The sequence below is a fragment of the Gopherus flavomarginatus genome, chromosome 7 (assembly GCF_025201925.1).
Source record: "Gopherus flavomarginatus isolate rGopFla2 chromosome 7, rGopFla2.mat.asm, whole genome shotgun sequence".
Taxonomy (NCBI): Eukaryota; Metazoa; Chordata; order Testudines; family Testudinidae; genus Gopherus; species Gopherus flavomarginatus.
This window is the reverse complement of record NC_066623.1, coordinates 107326521-107346165: the sequence shown is the minus strand read 5'-3', so window position 1 is coordinate 107346165 and position 19645 is coordinate 107326521. Positions and strand designations below refer to the sequence as shown.

General features: G+C 46.6%; 1 protein-coding gene and 1 long non-coding RNA gene across 2 annotated transcripts; one reads left to right on the top strand and one right to left on the bottom strand.

Annotated features, from left to right (window-relative positions):
- Nucleotides 1-8491: 8491 nt before the first annotated feature.
- DMRTA2 (DMRT like family A2) lies at nt 8492-12922 on the bottom strand. The gene is made up of 2 exons (XM_050960921.1): nt 12430-12922; nt 8492-11331 (listed from the first exon to the last, which is right to left on the bottom strand). The coding sequence occupies exons 1-2, from the start codon at nt 12920-12922 to the stop codon at nt 10463-10465; spliced, it is 1362 nt and encodes a 453-aa protein (XP_050816878.1). The 3' UTR covers nt 8492-10462.
- On the top strand, nt 10608-15953 carry LOC127054755 (uncharacterized). The gene is made up of 3 exons (XR_007775326.1): nt 10608-10687; nt 14518-14559; nt 14788-15953. It is a non-coding gene; the product is annotated as an uncharacterized LOC127054755 (long non-coding RNA).
- The last annotated feature ends 3692 nt before the right edge of the window (nt 15954-19645 follow it).

The following is a 19645-nucleotide window of genomic DNA, read 5'->3' as shown; positions in this document are numbered from 1 at the left end:
TTGACATTGATTGGTTCGATCCATTTTGTCAGGCTTACCCTTTTTACACAAATCCGTGATGAGTGCAGCCAAGAATCTAAAGAGAGGGACAAGTCTCCTGTAATAACTTGTCATCTCAATAAAGCATTGGGCTGACTTCCCAGTTTCTGGAGTAGGCCAGTTCTTAATAGCTTCCACCTTTGCAGGTTCAAGCTTAATGTAGCCACTTTCCACTATATGGCCAAGAGAGGCCACTTCTACCATCCCCACTTCACACTTCTCCACTTTTACAGTCAGTCGTGCCAGCTGAATGCAGTGGAGCATTCTCCCCACATGGATAACATATTCCTCCTCAGTCTGACAAAAGTACAAATATCTACCCCCTCCAGTAACCTATCTCAAAGGTATCTGGAGCCCCTTTGAGGCCAGAAGATAAAACCAAGAATTCAAAGATCCCCAGTGGGGGATAAATGTAGATTTAAGCCTGGCCTCAGTTTCCAAAGGGACCTGCTAATAATCCTAAGCAAGATCAGTTGTGATAAGATATTGTTCCCCAGCTCAGTTTCCACCTCTATAGGAGATATCCCCTTCTGTTTTCAAACCCAAAATATTTTCCTGTAAATTGGAGATGGGGGTGTCACTTCAAACGTAAGGAGCAAAGGCATTTTAAGTGGTTCATGAGCCCCACAGTCTGCCTATCCATTTGGCTGTAGTCTTCTAGGGCTTTCTCTCTGAGAAAAGGGATTAGAAAATGGAAACAATCTATGGGGTCTACCCAATTTAAGTCACATGCCTTCTCAAAGGCTGAGAGATAGGAATCAGTATCCCAGATACACCGCCCCACCCCCCGCCCTTGGCGTCTATGCCCCGCCCCACAAGAAATTAGTGTTCTGTGTTCTATCTCCAGCTTCTAGATCATTAGATCCCTGGCTCCTCCATTGCACAAAGGTCCAGTTTATACCAGCACTGCCTCAATGCCAGTGTTGCTGCTCCCAGTCAGTCTTCCTCTCATAGACCAGGTCCCACTGCTCCAGAACTCTTATCACCACTGGATCATCTGTGGTGTCATCTCCTTGGTCCTCCATCTGCCCTGTAGGAGAATAGGAAACCACCTCAAGGTGTTGGTTTGGGGCTGGTACCCTATTCTGCCTCTGGTCATCTGAGTGCAGCCAGGTCTGACTTGAAGATCAGCCATGGGCAGACATCCTTGTGAGCATGTGCTGTCAGGAAACAATTCTTCTCCCCAATCCTTTCTTCTTTCTCCCCTCCCCCGCCATTTTAGCCATACATGAATCAAGAGGCTTCTCACACTTGGCCATATCTAAAAGAATTAATCCTTGAATCTCTTCCAGCTCATCAAAATGGGCCTGCCAGGTGCCATCATAATCTTCAGGAAGCATTATTTTTCCTCACAATTCAGAGTCTACAGGGAGTCATCATTACTTAAGATTAGGGTGACCAGATAGCAACTGTGAAAAAACAGGACAGGGGATGGAGGTTATAGGCACCTATATAAGAAAAAGTCCCAAAAATCAGGATTGTCCCTTTAAAAATAGGACATCTGGTCACCCTACCTAAGATAAGATTCTAGTATCCACATCTAAGATAAACCAATACTTCTCAAAACAGCATTCCAAACTGAGATAACCCAAACCTATATGTCTAATCAGAGTCGTGTCTGTATTGTGTACCCAATTCACACCTGGTATAAACAGGCATAGCTTCACTGAAGCAAACATTAGTTACACAGAAAGCCCATGTGGTATATCCTAGGTTTTATGTTGCTAGATTTCTTATAATTAGGTCAGGATGGCACATTGGGGGCAGGCCTGTTATTGCCTCTTTGCACTTCTGGATGCAGCGTGTGTTTTTATCTCACTGGATGTACTTGCTCTTGTGCAATTTTCAGTTAAGTGTTACAGAAATATTTTTACCAGTTTCAGCTGGTGACCTCTTGCTACACCATTCTCCTATATTATGGTCTAGTGTCTAATCTATTTTAGTTCTTATACAGCAGCCAGTACTGTTCTCCAAATCTCAAAGTTCTCATATGATTCTCTTTAAAACATATATTGCAGTCTAGTCCCCTCATCATTTTTTCCCTTGCTGACTATGGGAAGCTCTTAAAGCCTTCCTCATGAAGACACCTTATAACAGTAATACTCTGTGACATTGCACTCTAGATGATTTTATGAAAGTATGCTGATGAGTGTGAACATAATGTAACTAAAATATGCTTCTTGCTAAAGAGCTCTTGTAAGGTATCATTACAAAGCTTATAATCTACTGAGTGTGTTCATCCTATTTGTATAAACGTATCGAGAAACTAGAAATAGGAAATATAACTCTGAGAGCCTATTGTAATTATGCAAAGTGTGGGCCATTAATGGTGGTTTGAAATCTTGATGGCTCCCGTTAACCAGGACAATTGACTGTAGATGGCAGGTGACATGATCACATGTCACTGTAATCCATCTTTAACCTGGTGCTTTTCCATTGAGAAGGAGGGGGTGGGAACCCAGAGAGGGACAAAAGATTCCCGCCTTATGCAAAAGATATATAAGTGGGTGGAACAGAACAAAAGGGGCAGCCATAACAAGAAATCCCCTAGCTATCACCTGAGCTGGAACAAGGGCTGGACCAGGGGAAAGGATTGTGCCCAGATTAGGAAGGCATCCAGTCTGTGAAATAAACTTATTGAAACACCTCTGAGGGTGAGATTTTTTTATCTGTATTCAGTTTTATTACTATACTGGCCTTAGACTTGTGTGTTTTATTTTATTTTGCTTGGTAATTCACTTTGTCTGTCTGCTATTGCTTGGAACCTCTTAAATCCTACTTTCTGTATTTAATAAAATCACTTTCTACTTACTAATTGACCCAGAGTATGTATTAATACGGGGGGGGGGGGAGCAAACAGCTGTGCGTATCTATCAGTGTTATAGAGGGCAAACAATTTATGAGTTTACCCTGTATAAGTTTTAAACAGGGTAAAACAGATTTATTTGGGGTTTGGACCCCATTGGGAGTTGGGCATCTGAGTGTTAAAGACAGGCACACTTCTTAAATTGCTTTCAGTTAAGTCTGCAGCTTTAGGGCAGGTGATTCAGACCCTGGGTCAGTGTTGGAGCAGACTGGCATGTCTGGCTCAACAAGACAGGGTGCTGGAGCCCCAAGCTGGCAGGGAAAGCAGGGGAAGTAGTCGTCTTGGCACATCAGTTGGCAGTTCCCAAGGGGATTTCTGTGATCTAACCCGTCACATACTCAGACCTCAGCAGTTCAAGAGTCAAATTAATAATCAACATTATCCAAAAAAACCACAGTAGTGTGAATTCATTGTTTCATTTACTAATATATAGAGATATAGATAAATTATTCTCACAGCAAAATGACCAAGTATTATTATTATATCAACTACAATTGGTTAATAACATAGTAAAAGCATCCTGGTTGTCTAATCATTAAATCACACAGTGTTTTAATATCCTCTGCTGCAAAGAGCCGCAGGAGACACATTGAAGAACCACTTGCTGGCTCCCCAGCCTCAGTCTGAGTATCAGAGCTTTATAATCTTCAGATACCTCTTGTAGCCCTCGCCAGCACCCCTTTAATAACCTGAATACCCTCACTTACATTTTTGGTGCCTAGTGCTAGCCACCATAGCCTAAGTACACTCATCACCTTGTTTTTTTGTAATTCCAACTATCTAGGTACTTACATGGCCCCCACCAACAATATATCTGAGTTCTGCTCCTGCCTCTTTCCAGACAACCTATTCAGAGACAGGCTTCCAGGGAAACAGCCAGTGAGGTATGCACAACATTCATCCCCTACAGCTTGTGCAGCAGCTTTACCAGACTCCGGGGGCGCTACAGCTCCTAAACCCAGCAAGGGAGACACCACCTATGTCCATGACCCAGCAGCCTACTGCTCTTTCACTTTCTCTTACCTCTTCACACTTCCTTCTGGTGCCTTTGTGCCTTCTGAGTTAATGAGGTGATTCGTTTTTTAATGCTCTTCAGACCACCTTCAATCTCTCAGTCCGGCACAGTTCCTATATCCAGTTTTGCAAGGGGCAACTAATTGATGTAGCAGTGACCAGAGTGCTGGCTCAGGGGGTATTGCCCAGTACTCTGGTCAGGTCTACACTTCCAACACTGCATCGGTACAGCTGCATGCCGCAGAGCTAAAGTGAAGACCATCCTACACTGACCAGAGAGCATCTCCAGTCAGGGTAGTTAATCCACCTGCAGGAGAAGCTCTCCCGCAGACATAGCACTGTCTACACCTGTGGTTAGGTCACTGCTCAGGGGTGTGGACATAGTTATACCAGCATAAGTCTGTAGTGTACCCTTTTTGCAGCTCCCTTACCCTGGAGACACTCTTCCAATTATTACATACCCCAAAGGTTCTCTCCTCTATTTCTTCACATCTAACACTATTGAAGGTTTAATTTACTTTCAGGTTTGCTTTCTCCAGCAGTATCCGCTTACATTTATATTAAATTCCATCATCCAGCTCTCTCCCCATTTACTTACTTGTCTTAACTCTCTCACAGCTTGGCAATGTCCTTATTATTAAGGCTCCTGTCAATACTTTGTATCTCAAACTGCATATCTAAAGCATAAATACCTCGGAGCCCTCAAAACTCACCTGTCATCTTCTGTCAGGAGAATTCTTTGCATTTATCCTTCCCCACCCTAGGAACATGGGAAATACCAATATTGGAGCTGGTTGAAAATGATGTTGCATAAAAATAGCTTTTAAAAATTAATTTTTGCAATTTTTCTTTAAAAGGTGGGAATTTTCCCAATGTTTAAGTGAAAAAATCAAAATCAAAGCTGAACATTTTCAGGTTGTAGTTTTTGTTTGTTCCCCTTTCTCTCTCTTTTCCCCCTTGCCACTACTACACTTCTCCTTTTTTGCCACTGAAAAAGAGATGTAGAAAGGAAGAAAAAGAGAAGAAAAACAAACAAAAAAAATTACTGTTTCAAAAATCCAAAAAAATTAGCTTTAACTTTGTGTCAAAAAAATCAGAAAACTTTGAAATATCTATTTTTTTCACTAATTTTCCAATTTTAATTTTAAAAAGTTTAGAATGAAAAATGTTGAGGGGCTCTAATTAATATTCATGTCTGTTAGTCTATAAGGTGCCACAGGATTCTTTGCTGCTTTTACAGATCCAGACTAACAGGGCTACCCCTCTGATAATTCATACCAATGGCACTTTGCGCCAGATTCATCTCTGATGTAACTCCATTAATGGGTTCCTTACTTCTGTAGCAATCTAACAGAGCCAGTCTTTTGGGTGTGCTGAAACTCAGCCAAATGCTGGAAATCGTGAGTTCACATGGCACGAACAACGGTGATTTCACAAGCATTTCTCCCTAGCAGTAGCTCACATACAGTGACCAATGGAGCAATTGCTGGTGGTTCCTGAGCTGACTAGTCACTACGTGCTGACTCCACCTTTTTTCCAAATTAAAATATGTTACGTACTTTCCTGGTATTATTTTTGCTTATAAGCAGTTGCTGCGGGTGCCATAGGGGAGATACCAACCCACAAACGAAACAGGTGTCCACCTGTTTGGGAATGGGGGAGGGATCCACTTGATCAGGAATAGGAAGGGAAATTTCTGTTGCATGGTACGGGAGATTTCCGTGAGAAAATCTCGCTATTCAGCTATGATCCACCACACTATGAAGCAAATACCCGGCGAGGAAGATACCTGCGCTCATAGTAATTGGTGAGGGAATGGAAGAGGAGAAAGGCTTCTGTCTGCAATTATTGTTTTCATCAAATTCACAGCACTGACATCCACATCAAACCAGGAGGCAGCTGTATTTACTCAAATTCTGCTCGGTTTTATAAGGCTCCAGTGTCTGAGGTTGCGCTGTGGGTAAGTGTGAGGATAGTTTTACAGGCCAGAATATCAGAAAATCACCACGCCGTGGGGGATCTGTGACACTTGAAATGTATTGGGCCACCTCTGGCGGCATGTGTGAAAGTGACTTGCTCTCCCGATGCCGAAGGTCGATGCTTTCGTCACACACTGTAAAAAGAGGGGCCAGCTACTGGATGTCCTGGCGCTGGGAGGCTAAAATCTGTGAAAGTGATTGATAATCGACACCAATTTCCCCCCTCTAGTTTAAGACAATGCTGGGCTTCCCAGCGGTTTCCATGTCAAGCACACTAGGCAAAAAATCATGACAAATATTTGCCCTGCTACTCCTGACAGGCATTACAATAGCGTCCCGCCGCATGCATAACCTGGCTGCGCTGCACCGAAGTCATCCCCCAGCAGGGATGCGCGGCCTGGAACTTGCACGGGAATTATCCACTCCACGTTTGCAATAACCAAAGCTAGTGCGTGCGGTTTCCCCAGGCGCCAGATCTTGCTTGGTGGGGATAGGTAGCACAGGTGGATTATGGAGAGGGGGTTACGAGCGACTTGCCTTAACTGCCAGCAAACAAGGCGAATGGGTGTAGCTCGCAAGTCCTTTCTCCCGCCTAGAGTAAGGGAAGTTGAGGCTGCTGCTGCTCTGGAGGATTTCAGAGCCCTCGACTTGCCGGGCTCCTTCCAAGAGGAGGAATTATTTGGTCACTATTAAAATGAATGAATCCCCCTTCCAGGCAGGGCCAGCGCGCGCGCTTTCCTCGCTTCTTGCGCTGCGCTGCGCAGCACTGCGCAGAGTTTGCACCAAGTTTCCCCGGCAGGAGGGTTTGCCTTTGTGCCTGCTCGGAAGTTCTTCCGGCACTTTCCCCCTGTAACTTCTGCCATGACTTTAGGCCAGCGGCGCCTCACAGCTGACTGAAAATACCCCGCAGGCTCCCACCTGCGCCCCTGCAGCGGAAAGCTCTGCGGGGCCAAGACTCTGCTTCCCTTGGAACGCGTGTTGGGAATGGCGGGGTGATCTGGCCCATGCCTGGAGGGGGAATACCCCACCCTGGGTTTACATACCGCCTGCTGCAGAATAAACACTCGTGGCCGGGCGCCGGGCCTGCAGTGCGCGCAGCTTAGCACCTCCACTGGGCTCGCCGCTACACTGCTTCATTCCGCGCGCCCGCCCAGGATACGCAGGAAATTGGGCTCCTAACGACCGGCAAAGCGTGGGGAACTGAGGGGCAGGCTAATATGGGAGTTTCTAACTACCCCTTCTCCCGTTCCTGCTACCAGTCCCCAAGCCCGTATTTAAAAGAGTGGGTTACAAACGGCTGATTTCCCCTGACCCTCCCAGGGCACAGTCCCACCAAGCTGCCGGCGGCTGGAGGGCAGGTTTCAGTCTCTCTCTTTCGGCTGCGCCTCGGGTTCCGCCTAGGTGAAGGAATGTCATTTCGCTACTAAATGGTTAGTCTAATTTGATCTTTATTATGCTGTGGATTAGGGCTGATTCCTATTAAACACAAGTGCAGTTAATATAACTGCGGGACGTGTCCCACTGTATGTTCAGCAGCCTCTGTTCCAGCCCCACCGCTTCCTGCAACCAGCGGATTAAGATTTAATTAACAGGGAAGTTTGCTAGCGCTCGCTTCCAGCCTCTCTCTGCCTCACAAATAATTTATACTCTGCTCCGCGAATTTTTATTCAGGAGCAAGTATTTAATTTCATTCTAAAGGGGAGCTGAATATTTCACGCCTTGCCCCAGGCTTCCAGAGAGAAACCTGTGTGCAGCAGCTTCAAACTCAACTGTTGGGGGATTATTTTTTTGTCCAGGCAGGGAATTACTTCCATGGGGACAATGTATCAGCTTTTTTTTTTTAAGTTAACAGCCTAAGCTATCCCTATGAAATTTAATCATCATGATCCCCATTGTGGGCTGTATAAACTCAGGCTCGAGCAAACCTCCAAGAAACAGCAACAATTCTGATAAATTGTCCGGCTCGGCTAACTACACAAGAATGGCTTTTGTAATTAAAAAGGGAGCTGAGTTAAACCAACACCTCCTAAGCCCCTCTCAACAAGGCTAGAAAGGGAGAAATGTGGCAACCTGGTTGCTTTAAATAGCAGCTCTTTGTAGCCCATTCATAATCCCAGATATGGAAACTCATCCTGGGGACAGTCAGCTGCCAAAAAAAAAAAAAAAGCGTATTCAGATGCTCAAAGTCCATCTTTTTTTTCCAGTCTTCAATAACCCTGGCACTTTATAACCAAACAGACAACTCCTTTTCCAATTAAAGTGGAATTAGGAAACTCAATCAAATTAGCTCACTATTAAAGCCCTTCTTTATTAAACCGTTTTATTGTAGTAATATTAAGTTTCACTCACTCTTGGAACACGAGACTTTAAAAAGTTTCCCTTGTGATATTGATTTGGCTGCTCTCAGGTTGGAGCGGGGTCAGAAGTATTTACTTAGGTGTAATCTGTAATATTTACTCCCCAAAAGAACAATCTTAAAATTGTTGCCAACGTGATCAATTGCGAAAGCCAATGAAGAATCGCACGGTACTCGCTCTGGTTCTTTGATTTTACCCCTGGGCTTCTTCCAATAACCATGAAGACACACAGTTCGTCTCAGACACACCGATATATTAACTGGTTTATAGGAACAGCACTGTCAGTTTCAAGCCAATGTTTACACAGTTATATTTGAAGTGAGAAAGTAAACAGTCCAGCTGTGCCACAGAACAGTTTGGTGGGATTAGGTTTCCATACCAACCAACTTTAGGAGCTTTTACAGTCTTAATTCAACCATGCACTGAATTTATTCTTTGTGAGTAATAGTTTTCCTGGGCCAAACGCTCCCAGGACAGATAAGAAAAGTCCCTCTGCCCTCCACAATCACTTTTTTTTTTTTTTTTTGGAGGATCGGGGCATTGTACGAAGCTATTGCTGGCGCTCTTTCTTATATTCAGTGAAAGAAGAAAATAGCATATTTCTTCTATTTGCCTTGAAGAATAATCGGACGCTATGTTGCCAATGCGATTGATCATAGTGCCGTTCGTGTACCCTTCCTCCTGAAATTAATGGGCGATTTAAGACATCAGGATCGGTCCCAATATAAAATTAATTAGAGGTTTTTAAAAAAAAACACACAAGCTGATTTTGTTTTGCCCGATTTGATTCCGTAACAGAATTTTGCTATTTAAACAACCTGTCTTTAATATTATTTATTATTTGTCCGTTTCTTATCTTAATCATATAGAAGCAATTAAAATCTGCAATCATCAAATGAAAAGAAATGGTTCCCCTTTCGTCGCTGCAGTCGCAGGATGATCCAGCATCTATATGCAACAACGAACACAATTATTTTAACAATACACTTTGCCTTTCCCTGGGATAATGTCAGATTGTCTAAATACAGAAAAGAAATCAGCAAGCCCCAAACTAGAAAATCCCCTACAAAATGCACTGGAGATTTTTTTTTCTAAATAAATAAAATATGAGGAATTAGAAATTAAATTATTTGACATTTTGATGGAAAAGTAAATTTCTGTATGCTGCATTTCTCTCTCTGTGTGTGTGTGTGTGTGTGTGTTTTAAATGTCTGCTTCAGATTGTCTGCTTCAACCATGACATAAAATTTAATAAACATGTTCAGAAAGTTCCTAAATTATTGGCATTAATCTGCCTTGAATATTGACTTTATGTGTTAACTGGTTTTGCCAAAACATTGTTCCATAAAATATCATTTGCCATTTGTAAGACTGATTTTTAATAGAAAATAACATTTATTTCTAGTATTTCTATGAAATGGAAACACAGAAAGTAATTGTTAGAAACGGCAAGAAGTTTGCTACATTGGAACCAGAAAGCAATTTTCTTGCAGATCACAAATGAAGAGGCTCATTAAACCGTTATACAGCATTGGCGGCTGGGTCCTACGGACAGTTACAAATATATCTACTTTCCAATGTTATATACAGGTTATAACATTTCTTGGAAGGGGTGGGCGGGAAGGCTTTTCAATTTTACAATATATTTAATCTATATACCTGGTAAGTATTACAATGAGAGCTGTCTAACCTTTAGCTTTAATACCAAGTTAACCTACAAGTTACATTAATAACTTAGATTTCCATTTTATAACATTATACACTTGCTAGTATACATATATATATATATGTATGTGTGTGTGTATATATATATATATACACACCTCACAATTCACCAAGGATATCCATGCTTATGGCCATAAGCAACAAAGAGAGTGACAAACATCTCAACAATGAAAGTGCACCTTTATAACCTTTTTTTTCAATACACCTATTATTTGTCAGCTTTGCCCGACACTCTGTTCGGTGCCCGACAACGGAGTGAGCCGGAAGGGGAGCGAATCAATCGGTGTCCATATAGTCCCCCCTCTTTCTCTCGCTTTATATTTATATCTTCAGGGAGTGCCTTGGGGTGCAGCCCTGCCCTTGGCTGCAAGGCGTGAGCGGTGCTTTGGCAGCTGTCAAGAGCCGCGAGGAGGGAGCGTGGCCTTGGCTGCAGCGCCGTGCCCGCCGCCGGCCGGGCGCTGCTCCCCAGCAGGGGGCTCGGTCTATTGCTTTTCGGGGGTGTTGTTGACCATGGGCCCGTAGAGGCCGCTGGAGTAGACCTGCTCCTTGTGCACGGCGGAGCGGTCCCGCATGAGGTCGCTGAAGGCGTAGTCCATGGGCGGCCGGAAGCCCAGCGTGGGCATGAGGCCGGCGGTGGAGTAGGGGGCCATGAAGGCCAGTCCCCGGCTGTGCGCCGAGTAGGCCAGGCGCAGCGGGTTGAGGCCCAGGTGGGTGCCCAGCGGGTAGGCCCCGGCCTCGGCGCCGAAGTGGCCGGCGTTGGGCTGCAGCGGCGAGAAGGCGGAGCGGCTGCCCAGCGTGCCGATGGCCGGGCTCATGGGGCCGGCGATCAGGGGCCGGTGGTGGGCGGCGGCGGCGGCCGGGCTGGGCTGCAGGGCGCCGTCCCGGGCCCAGCTCTCCTCGGGCCCCTTGTCCGGGCCGCGGTTGTTGAGGATCTGCTCGATGGCCTGCACCACGTCCCCGCCGCAGCCCTGCAGCACCAGCTCCAGCACGCTGCGCCGGTGCGCCGGGAAGACCCGCGTCAGGATGTCGATGGGAGTCCGCTGGCGGCCGCCGGCCGAGGGCGACGGGTCCTGCTCGTCCTTCTCTGCCTCCGAGCCCGAGTCCGAGCCCAGCGGGCTGATGGAGCCCGGGCTCTCCTCCCCCTCCTTCGGCCCCTTGGAGACGGGCGAGCTCAGGAAAGACTCGCCGTCCCCGTTCTCCGAGCCCGAGCCTTGGCGAGCCTCGGGGGAGGAGGTGCCCGGCACCGACTCCCTGTCCGGAGACAGGGGCTTCCCGCCCGCCTGCTGCGGGGTCACAGCCCGGCTGGGCAGCAGCGTCTTGGGGAACAGGTCGAACTTCTGCAGCTTGGAGTCTGCAAGGAAAAGCAAGGAGCCCAGTGAGTGCAGGGCCGGGGCCCAGCCCGCAGCCCCACGGAGCAGCGGCCCGCGGGCCTAGGGAGAAAAGGGCTGTAACAAAGGCAGATACAGCTCTGGCCATAGAGATCAGAGGATCCCAGCAGCTCGAGGTTGGGTCCACAGGCCCCTTCCCATCCACCCTCAGCCGCTTGGATTTCTGCTACTGGAGATACTTGGAGGCACTTAGTATTTAGTCATTTGTTGACACCGTTTTGTGTCTCAGGACACAGAGAGTGGGGACCAGTCCCTGCCCTGCAGGGCTGCAGGCCTGGACTCTGACTTGGATTCAGTCCCTCCCCAGAAGGCAACTTTCCAGCCTGAAGCAAGGAGGTGCCCTCTCTGGCTGTGGACCCAAGTTTGAATTCAGTCACTCAATCCCCTAGAGTGGGTTTTCCATCAGCTGCCCCCCCCTCCATCCCTATAAACCAGAGAGGGTGACATGATTAGGCCAGGAAGGATGGATGGATAAATAGATGTGTATTGGGATGGATGGATAGAGGGGGTATATGGAGATAGAGGAGGCCTATGGGGAGGGATAGATTGATATAGGGATGGTTGGATGGATAGATGTGTATGGGGAGGAAGGGAAGATGGATTGAGGGGGTGTATGGGGATAGACAGATGGGGTGGCTGGGGATGGATAGTTGGGGTGTATGGAGAGATAGGGAGAGACAGATAGTACAGTATAGGAACAGGCAGATGGGATGTATGTAGATGGATAGACAGGTGGGGTATATGGGGATGGGGTGTATGAAGATTCTATGATGTTTATGGGGATGTATGGGGATACATAGAGGGGGTGTATGGGGAGGGATAAATAGGTGTATGGGAATAGGCAGATAGCTGGGGTGTAGGAGCGTGGAGGGGATATATGGGGATAGATAGAGGGGGAGTATGGGGAGGGATAAATGGGTGGATGACAGGATATATGGGAATAGGCAGATAGATTGCGTGTAGGGGGATAGATAGATGGGGTGTAGGGGGGTAGGTAGATAGTAGGTAGGTAAATAGACCCCCCCCCGCTTAGCTGTCCCGGAGGGGGGTCGCTCCCTTACCCGAGCCCCCAGGGCCTCCCTCGCCGCTGGCCCCGCTGCAGACGGAGCCGAAGACCTCGTAGGCCGGCCGGGGCGGGATGATGCCGTTGGCCGCAGCCAGGGCCAGCCCCTCAGCGGTGCCGTAGAGCAGCTGGAGCTCGCGGGCCTCGTTCTCCTCCTGCGCCTGCTGGCGGCGCAGCGCCACCTGCGCGGCCATGACGCGCTGGCGCTCGGCGATCAGGGTGCACTTGGCGCACATGCAGTCCTTCCAGCGGCAGTAGCGCTTGTGGCCCTTCAGCGCCGACACCACCCCGTGGTTCCGGCACCGGGCGCACTTGGGCGTGCGCGGGTACTTCTCGGCAGCCCGCAGCAGCAGCGGCGGGCCCCGAAGGAGGCTGCCGGCCACGCTCACCGGCAAGCTTGCGGCCGCGGCTGCCGCGGCGGCCGCCACCGAGCTGGGGGGCACCGGAGGGGGCGCCGAGGGGACGCTGGGCATTTCGGATCTCAGCTCCATCCTGGCCACGGGCTTCCCCAGACTGCAGGGGAAGAACCCAGAAACAAGCAAAGCTGCTCCAAAGCAGTGGCCCCTCAGAGGGAATCCCCTCAGCACCCACCGAGACCTAGGCACTATAACCGCCCCCCCCCCCCCCCGATCTCTCCACTAAACCCCCAGGCACTATAAAAACCTGGATCTTTGCGATACCCGCCTAGACGCCGGCACAATGAACACCCAGATCTCTAGTAAAAGGGGGTATCTAAGTCCCCCGCACGCCCCAGCCCTGTCAGGGAGTGAAATGCCCTTCAAACAACCCCCACTCTCTGTCTCCTATCCAGTCCCTCGAGAGCAAACTGCGGTCCTTGGAAAAACCGGCTTCTCGCTGTGGAGAGGGAGTTAAAACCCCTTGGCTCCGTTATTGTCCAGGCACCTCTGGCAGGGCTCTGCCAAGCCCATGTCAGAGCGCGCAAGACCCGGGGCTAGAGAGAGTTCCCTTGCTCACACCTGTCCGCTTTCCTGCCGCCAGGTCAAACCCGAGTCCCTTTAATTTAGTTTATTTCGTTTATTTTTTTAATGTGTCACCAATCACCGGTTTCCCCTGCGGTGATCCACTGACACCTTTACAAACAGCACCCACCATTACCAGCCTGACCCGAGTCAGGCAGAGCTATGCCTCCTGCCCCCCTGCCAACAACGCCACGGGGTCGGGATCCAAGAGAAACAACCCCTGCAACGAACTGAGTCCTCTGCAAAACCAAACAAAAACCGCAACAACAACCACCCCCCAAGTTAGCTCTGCCCCTCGAACATGATTCCCCCCCCCCCGCGACCGCGCAGGACAACGGCACAACTCACCCAGCAGAGCCGCCTAAACCAAATACACAGCAGAAAACACAACCCGCCAAGCCCCGCTCCCTGGCGCTCCCAAGACTCAGGCAGCTGCAACTTCAAACTTCCCCAGGCACGCAGCGAAAGAGCCTCGCCCTCCCTCTCTACTCATCTGCCCTGCGGCCCCCAGGCGCGCAGACCTCCAGCGCCAAGCCCCAGTCCGGTCCCCCCGCACTCAGCTCAAGTTCGCATGTGTGACACTTGCAGGGCGAGAGTTGCCAGGAGATAAGGATCTTCGCCCAGGCGCCCGCGATCACTTGCTCTATTGTTGCGCCTTACGTTTCCATTAGACAACATTGGACAACAATGTGGCGCCTGCTATTGGCCGGGGAGGAACGAGCCCTTTTGATTGGCCACTGGCTTGTCACAGTGTCCGCCCGAAGCTGCTCTCAAATAAACTAGGCTTTAAGGAAACTAGGAGGGTCCTGCTAAGGGAGTTGCGTTGAAAAAATCATGACAAATAGTTTCCATTTAAGTGTGTGTGTTTGTTTGTGAAATTTGTCTGATTTCTCACTGCCTAGTAGTTTTAAAATCCACTTAAAACAGTAGTTGCCTGGCCAATTGTGTGGTTTGCACTTCAGATTTTCCACTGTGTCACTTGTCAAGGGGGCGGGGGGGATATATCATGCAAAGTGACAATTCAATTTAAAGTGCCCTCTCTCCCCCCGGCAATTTTGTTGTATAGTAGAACCTAACTTTTTTTTTTACTCATTTTGCAACTGCAGGTGCATTTTACCAGTACAGCTGAAATAGGTGGTATTTGAGAGGTGAGTATGATTTTCGATTTTTATTTAATTTAAAAATATATGGAGAAATGAATCAGGTTCCCCCAAAAGTTCGTTGTGTCTCTCCTGGTTTTAATGACTAGCTATTTGTTTAATAACTAGTTCAACAGGCACCTTTTTTGAGTTTCCACGGGACGGTTCAAACAGGGTTTATACCTCCTTGAGCAACTGGGCTTTCGTGCTGGTAATTGTGTCCAGTTTTTGTTTTAGCGTTAACCACCCTGGCTTGACGTCCTCCTCCTTGGTAATCAGTTTGCGCGGAGAGGAAGTAGCAGGTTTGGGATTTTGGAACTTGTGAAGTGAACGCACCTCTCCTTTTCCGGAAGGAATATTTGGGCGAAAGCTCCCATCTCTGTGTTCTACACGAAGGCTCTTCGATGATGAATAATTATGATTATTTTGTTAATTTCTTGTGCCTTTTTGTTGCCCCTTGATAACGATAACGAATGAAAATACGAGCAGTGGTTTACAGAGACTCAATAAAGAGCGATTGCACTTTGTTAGAATGGAATGTTTCACCTCTCACAGCCTTGCTTAGACCGCTCAGCTAAAGAAAGGGTGGGCAGTGCTCTGGGGGCTAAGTTAAGCGATTGCAATGACAGGGTCCCTCCGTATGGAGTTAGCATTTTCTATGCTAGGGAAGCAAGTTGTAGCACTGAGGTGCGAGCGCTCTGAATAGATTGGTTGAAACCCTTTGGGATTCCCAGCGGAGTATGTGAAGAACTAAAATAATTTCGTTCTCTTTCATTTTGTTAACCTCCCCCACCTTCCTTGTAGAGTATTAAAATCCAAACCTGACAATATAAGGGGATATGGATGGTGAGCCTCTTGCCAGCGCTTAACTGCAGAATAGCGGCGGATAATGCCCTTGCTTTTTGCTTTCTTTGTAATCGTTCTTCTATGGGAAGCAGCTCTTTGCTGAAAAATACCAATTGCAAGGCATCGCATCCCGCAGACACGTTGATATTTGTCTGATGTTTGCATCATTCTTCTTACTTTAAAAATAAAGTAGAATCTTTCCCTTCGGACGGCTGAGACTGGGTGTTGAAAGCTGCCACCCGCTTCTCGTAGCTAGGTGTCATAACACCTCTATTTAATGCAGCCAAGAAGTCAAAATAGCTGCTTTAATTTTATCTGCAACCACTAATTTTATTCTCCAGGGAGAATATATCAGAGCTCCGGGTTTAGTGGGGAATTCGTTTAATTGGATCAGACTGAATGGGAAACTTTTTGTATTGTATTTTATCTAGGCTTATTGCGCAGAACACGTTTCCCTTTTTCCTTGCAAAGCTGTTTAATTACTTGTTTGGTTTTGTAATTTATCTGCAAATAGCCCCGCGAGGCATTCTGTGATCACCAACAAACACAGAATACAGCTTGTGTTATGTCCTCCTCTCTCTTCCTTTTCAACGTACGTTTAAATCAGAGGGCTAGAGCATCCTTTGCATTTAAGGAATTTTTTAAAAAATGACCTCCTGTATTGTGTACGTAGTTTGGAGATGACCTATGGCAAAAATAGCCGCTCCCGAACCAGCTACTGGGATTTAATTGTTTTTTTTAACAGGAATTTATCAAACTTGTCATCCCTCTGGTGAGATTACAAGAACAGGAATAGCCTTTTTAAAATGTATTGGACACATATATATGCGTTTATACATATCTACCTACTTACCTATATGTCACTCTATAGCTCTATTACATATTGTATCATAAATGTGTGGCTATATAGAGACAAAATGATTATACTATATAGACACACTATAATATAGACATATGTACATACACACATTTTATATATAATTTGTATCTCATTAAAAATTCTGTATTTCCCTTCATACCGTTTGGACTAGCTGCAGTGTCGATCCAACATCTCAACAGTCGCTATTTATTGAAATATGTTTACTAACAGAGGGTGTGAAGAGGCCCTAAGCAGCAGCACGTGGTTGGAAACAATACCGATTGTTAAAAGCTAGCGTGATATAGTGCTTGTTTTTACGTAGGTTTCCATCTATTGACGCCCCCCCCAATTGCAAACACATAGATACACACAGAAACAGGGTGTACCCGAGAATATTAATTGTACGCTCTACTGTTTATGTCTAAACATAACTCGTTTCGCATTCATCCTAGCAAGAAAGCGCCCTTGTTGGACAGGAAACATTTGTTGCTCTAAAGCGGAATCTCAGCACAAGTTATTAAAGGTTAAACCAAACGGCTCCTTTCTCTTTCCCCTCGTTCGAGTTTGGTTCCTGGTGGACATGTGAAGTCCTCGCGGCAGCGTTTATTTGTTAAGTGCCTTTAAAGAATTTAAAAGCCAGGGACCCCAGCCTCACTTTTGACCGATTGAAGATTTTAACAAGACTCATTTATTCCCGCCGTGGTTTTTTCGGGAGATGTCCGCCCTGCAGTGCATGCTCCCCCCCAGCCTGGAGCCATTGCAAAGGTTTAATTCAAGCAAAATACAACTGCTTGTGAATTAGATCAATTCCGCATACCCTCTAATCAGCGTTAGCCCCTCACTTTCAGAGTTTGCCATGGAGCTGCTCAGGCACCGCGAGGAAGGGTTTGCTCTGTACTGGCCATGGGGATGATCGAGCGATACGTGTGGTGCGCTGTTTATTTTTCACAGCGTCTCTTTTGTAGTCGACCAAACACAATAAAATCGCCATCTCAATCTCTGGTCTTGTGTTTGGGGGGGGGGGGGGGGGGCGGAGTTGGTTTGATTGTTTACGAGCCAGAAGAGTATCCATCTTTCCATCGCTTTTTGCAGTTTACTGAGGAGTGGGCCGAACCGCGAGGTGGGGTGGGGAGTGGGGACTCCAGACGTACAAACCTAACAAAATACAACTTTCAAGCCCCAGAGACTGGGTCGCTCACCCTCGGGCTTTGGCAGCTATTTCCACCCCCTTTAAGCCACGAGGAGGGTTTGTGTTTTACGGGGAGCTGAATTTCCCTTTGTGCCGAGCTGCCTGGACCCCTGGAAGAGCAGGCACAAGGCCTGGTGTATTTCACCTTGGCTAATCTGAAATGCAGACCCCAAGCCTAGGTGAGGGTGTTGTCACCAATAAGCACTGGAGTGAGGGGGGGAGGGGGAGACTTGGCCTGTGGATACTTTTTTTTTTAATCTGATCCCCTGTGGCCCTTTGTACAGGATTTGGGCCGGGACGTTTCAGGGTATAATGGTCCTTTAGCTGCGAAGTTTGGATTCAAACTGGCTTTAATGTCCTTTCGGGTGCCCGGCGCAGGCAGGCTGGCTCGAGTTAAGCGCCTGGGAACTTTTCATTTCATGTCGCCCTACCGTGTCACTTGAGAAAGAAACTTTCGGGGAGTTTTACTTACCCTTTCAATCAGCCTCTGACCCGGGAACAAACTTCTCATCTGAAGGCCGAGTCAGGACTGCAGGATCGGGCCCCTTGCATGACAGGCTCGGGTTAGCTATTAACAAATCCATCCCCGACCGAGGACATAGGACATAGGACATCAGACAAACTAGGTTGTTAACAGGCTGGAGCTCAGCTTCGTTTCATGATTTAGATTTAGAATTTGCCGAATAATCCGTAGAAAAACAATTTACTTCGTTAAAAGTCAAAAGAGAGAGTTAAAGTTCCTTATTTGCTTTAAATAATCAGCTTTGTTATTAATTATTACCATTATTGTATTTTAATTTGGGAGCCTTAAAAAACACGGAAAGTTAACGGACGTGATTAAATAGCCCCCATTTGGTTTTGTTACATAAAACTTTGAGACACAACTTTAAAAAAAAAAGACCTAGTATTTCTAAACGCCTATTTTCCACACCACCGCTATTGCAGATTGTTCATTAAAAAGCCATTCTTTATCTTTATCTTTATTATTGTTACGCTGCAAAAACTGGAGATAACTGCACACAACGGTGAGGCAGCAATTCCCAATTACAGTTCATAAAATCTTAATTAAAAAGAGCCCTTCCATTGGTCGGTAGGAGAGAGAGTGAGCGCAGTGGCTTCCGGAAGCATTCCAGAGAAATATAGTTCTTGATTAGTGTATTTTCATCTGGTTCTGAGCAGTAGATAGTTTGTAAGTACCTGCTAATGTTAGTGCTCTTTAAGGTTTCAATTGTTCGAGGGGGTTTGCCATTGACTTTTTCATTATTTACCTACTGAATCAAAGTAAGCAAATGCCATCTGTTTCCCTGCTGCTATCATCTTCACTTTAATTATCCGCCCAGCAGCCTAATAGAGATGATATTAAACTAAATCTTTTTGACATTAAAAGTAATTATCCCCAAACCAATATTGCAAGAATGAAAATTACCCTCCCCCACTAAAAAATATGTACATTGTTGCCCCTCCCCTCCAGTAAGAGCAACCTCATCAGCTCATTGAACGGTGAAAGAGAGAAATTCCCTTAGTTGGGGATTCAAACATTTTTAAACATCATTACGTCGATTACTCTGCTCTCCAGTGACAAAGTGTGGCTGAAGTGTAGAGAAATAATGATTGTTAATATCAGTCTATGGTTTCCTTATTGTCCCTAGTCCCACAGAGTTTTCGGTATTTTGTATCCTTTAGCAACAATTCCGGGTTCTTAGCTTTAGCGTAAAGGCGACATGAGCTGACGAATTTAGTACAGTCCTAAGCATGAATGTGACTGGTGATATCTGAACTCAGCAACAGCAATCGGCCAGACCCAGCCTGGGCGCCTTAGGAGGCAGGTCTGTATTTCAAACTTCACAAGAAAAGTCTCGCGGCGTCCAGCTGCATCAGCCAGAGGACGGGCGTTATAGAGACATTAGGAGCAGGTTCATAATTAAAGGGGAGAAGGCAGGTTTTCTAGCAGATGGTCTCTGGGTGCATTACCTCCAGCCAGTCATTTCACTTACAGACTCAAACTTCTCCGCCATTCCTCCTTCCACTCGCTTTCGCAGGAACCGGAGACGCGTCCCCGTTCCCTTCAAATATGTGCTAAACTGAGCTAATTTTAATTGCATGTTTCAACTTTGCTAATTAAATAGAGTGGTCTAATTAAAAGTGACTAGGGAACAGTTTTAATTCAACCGTCTACTTTTTTAACAATCCATTATGCAACA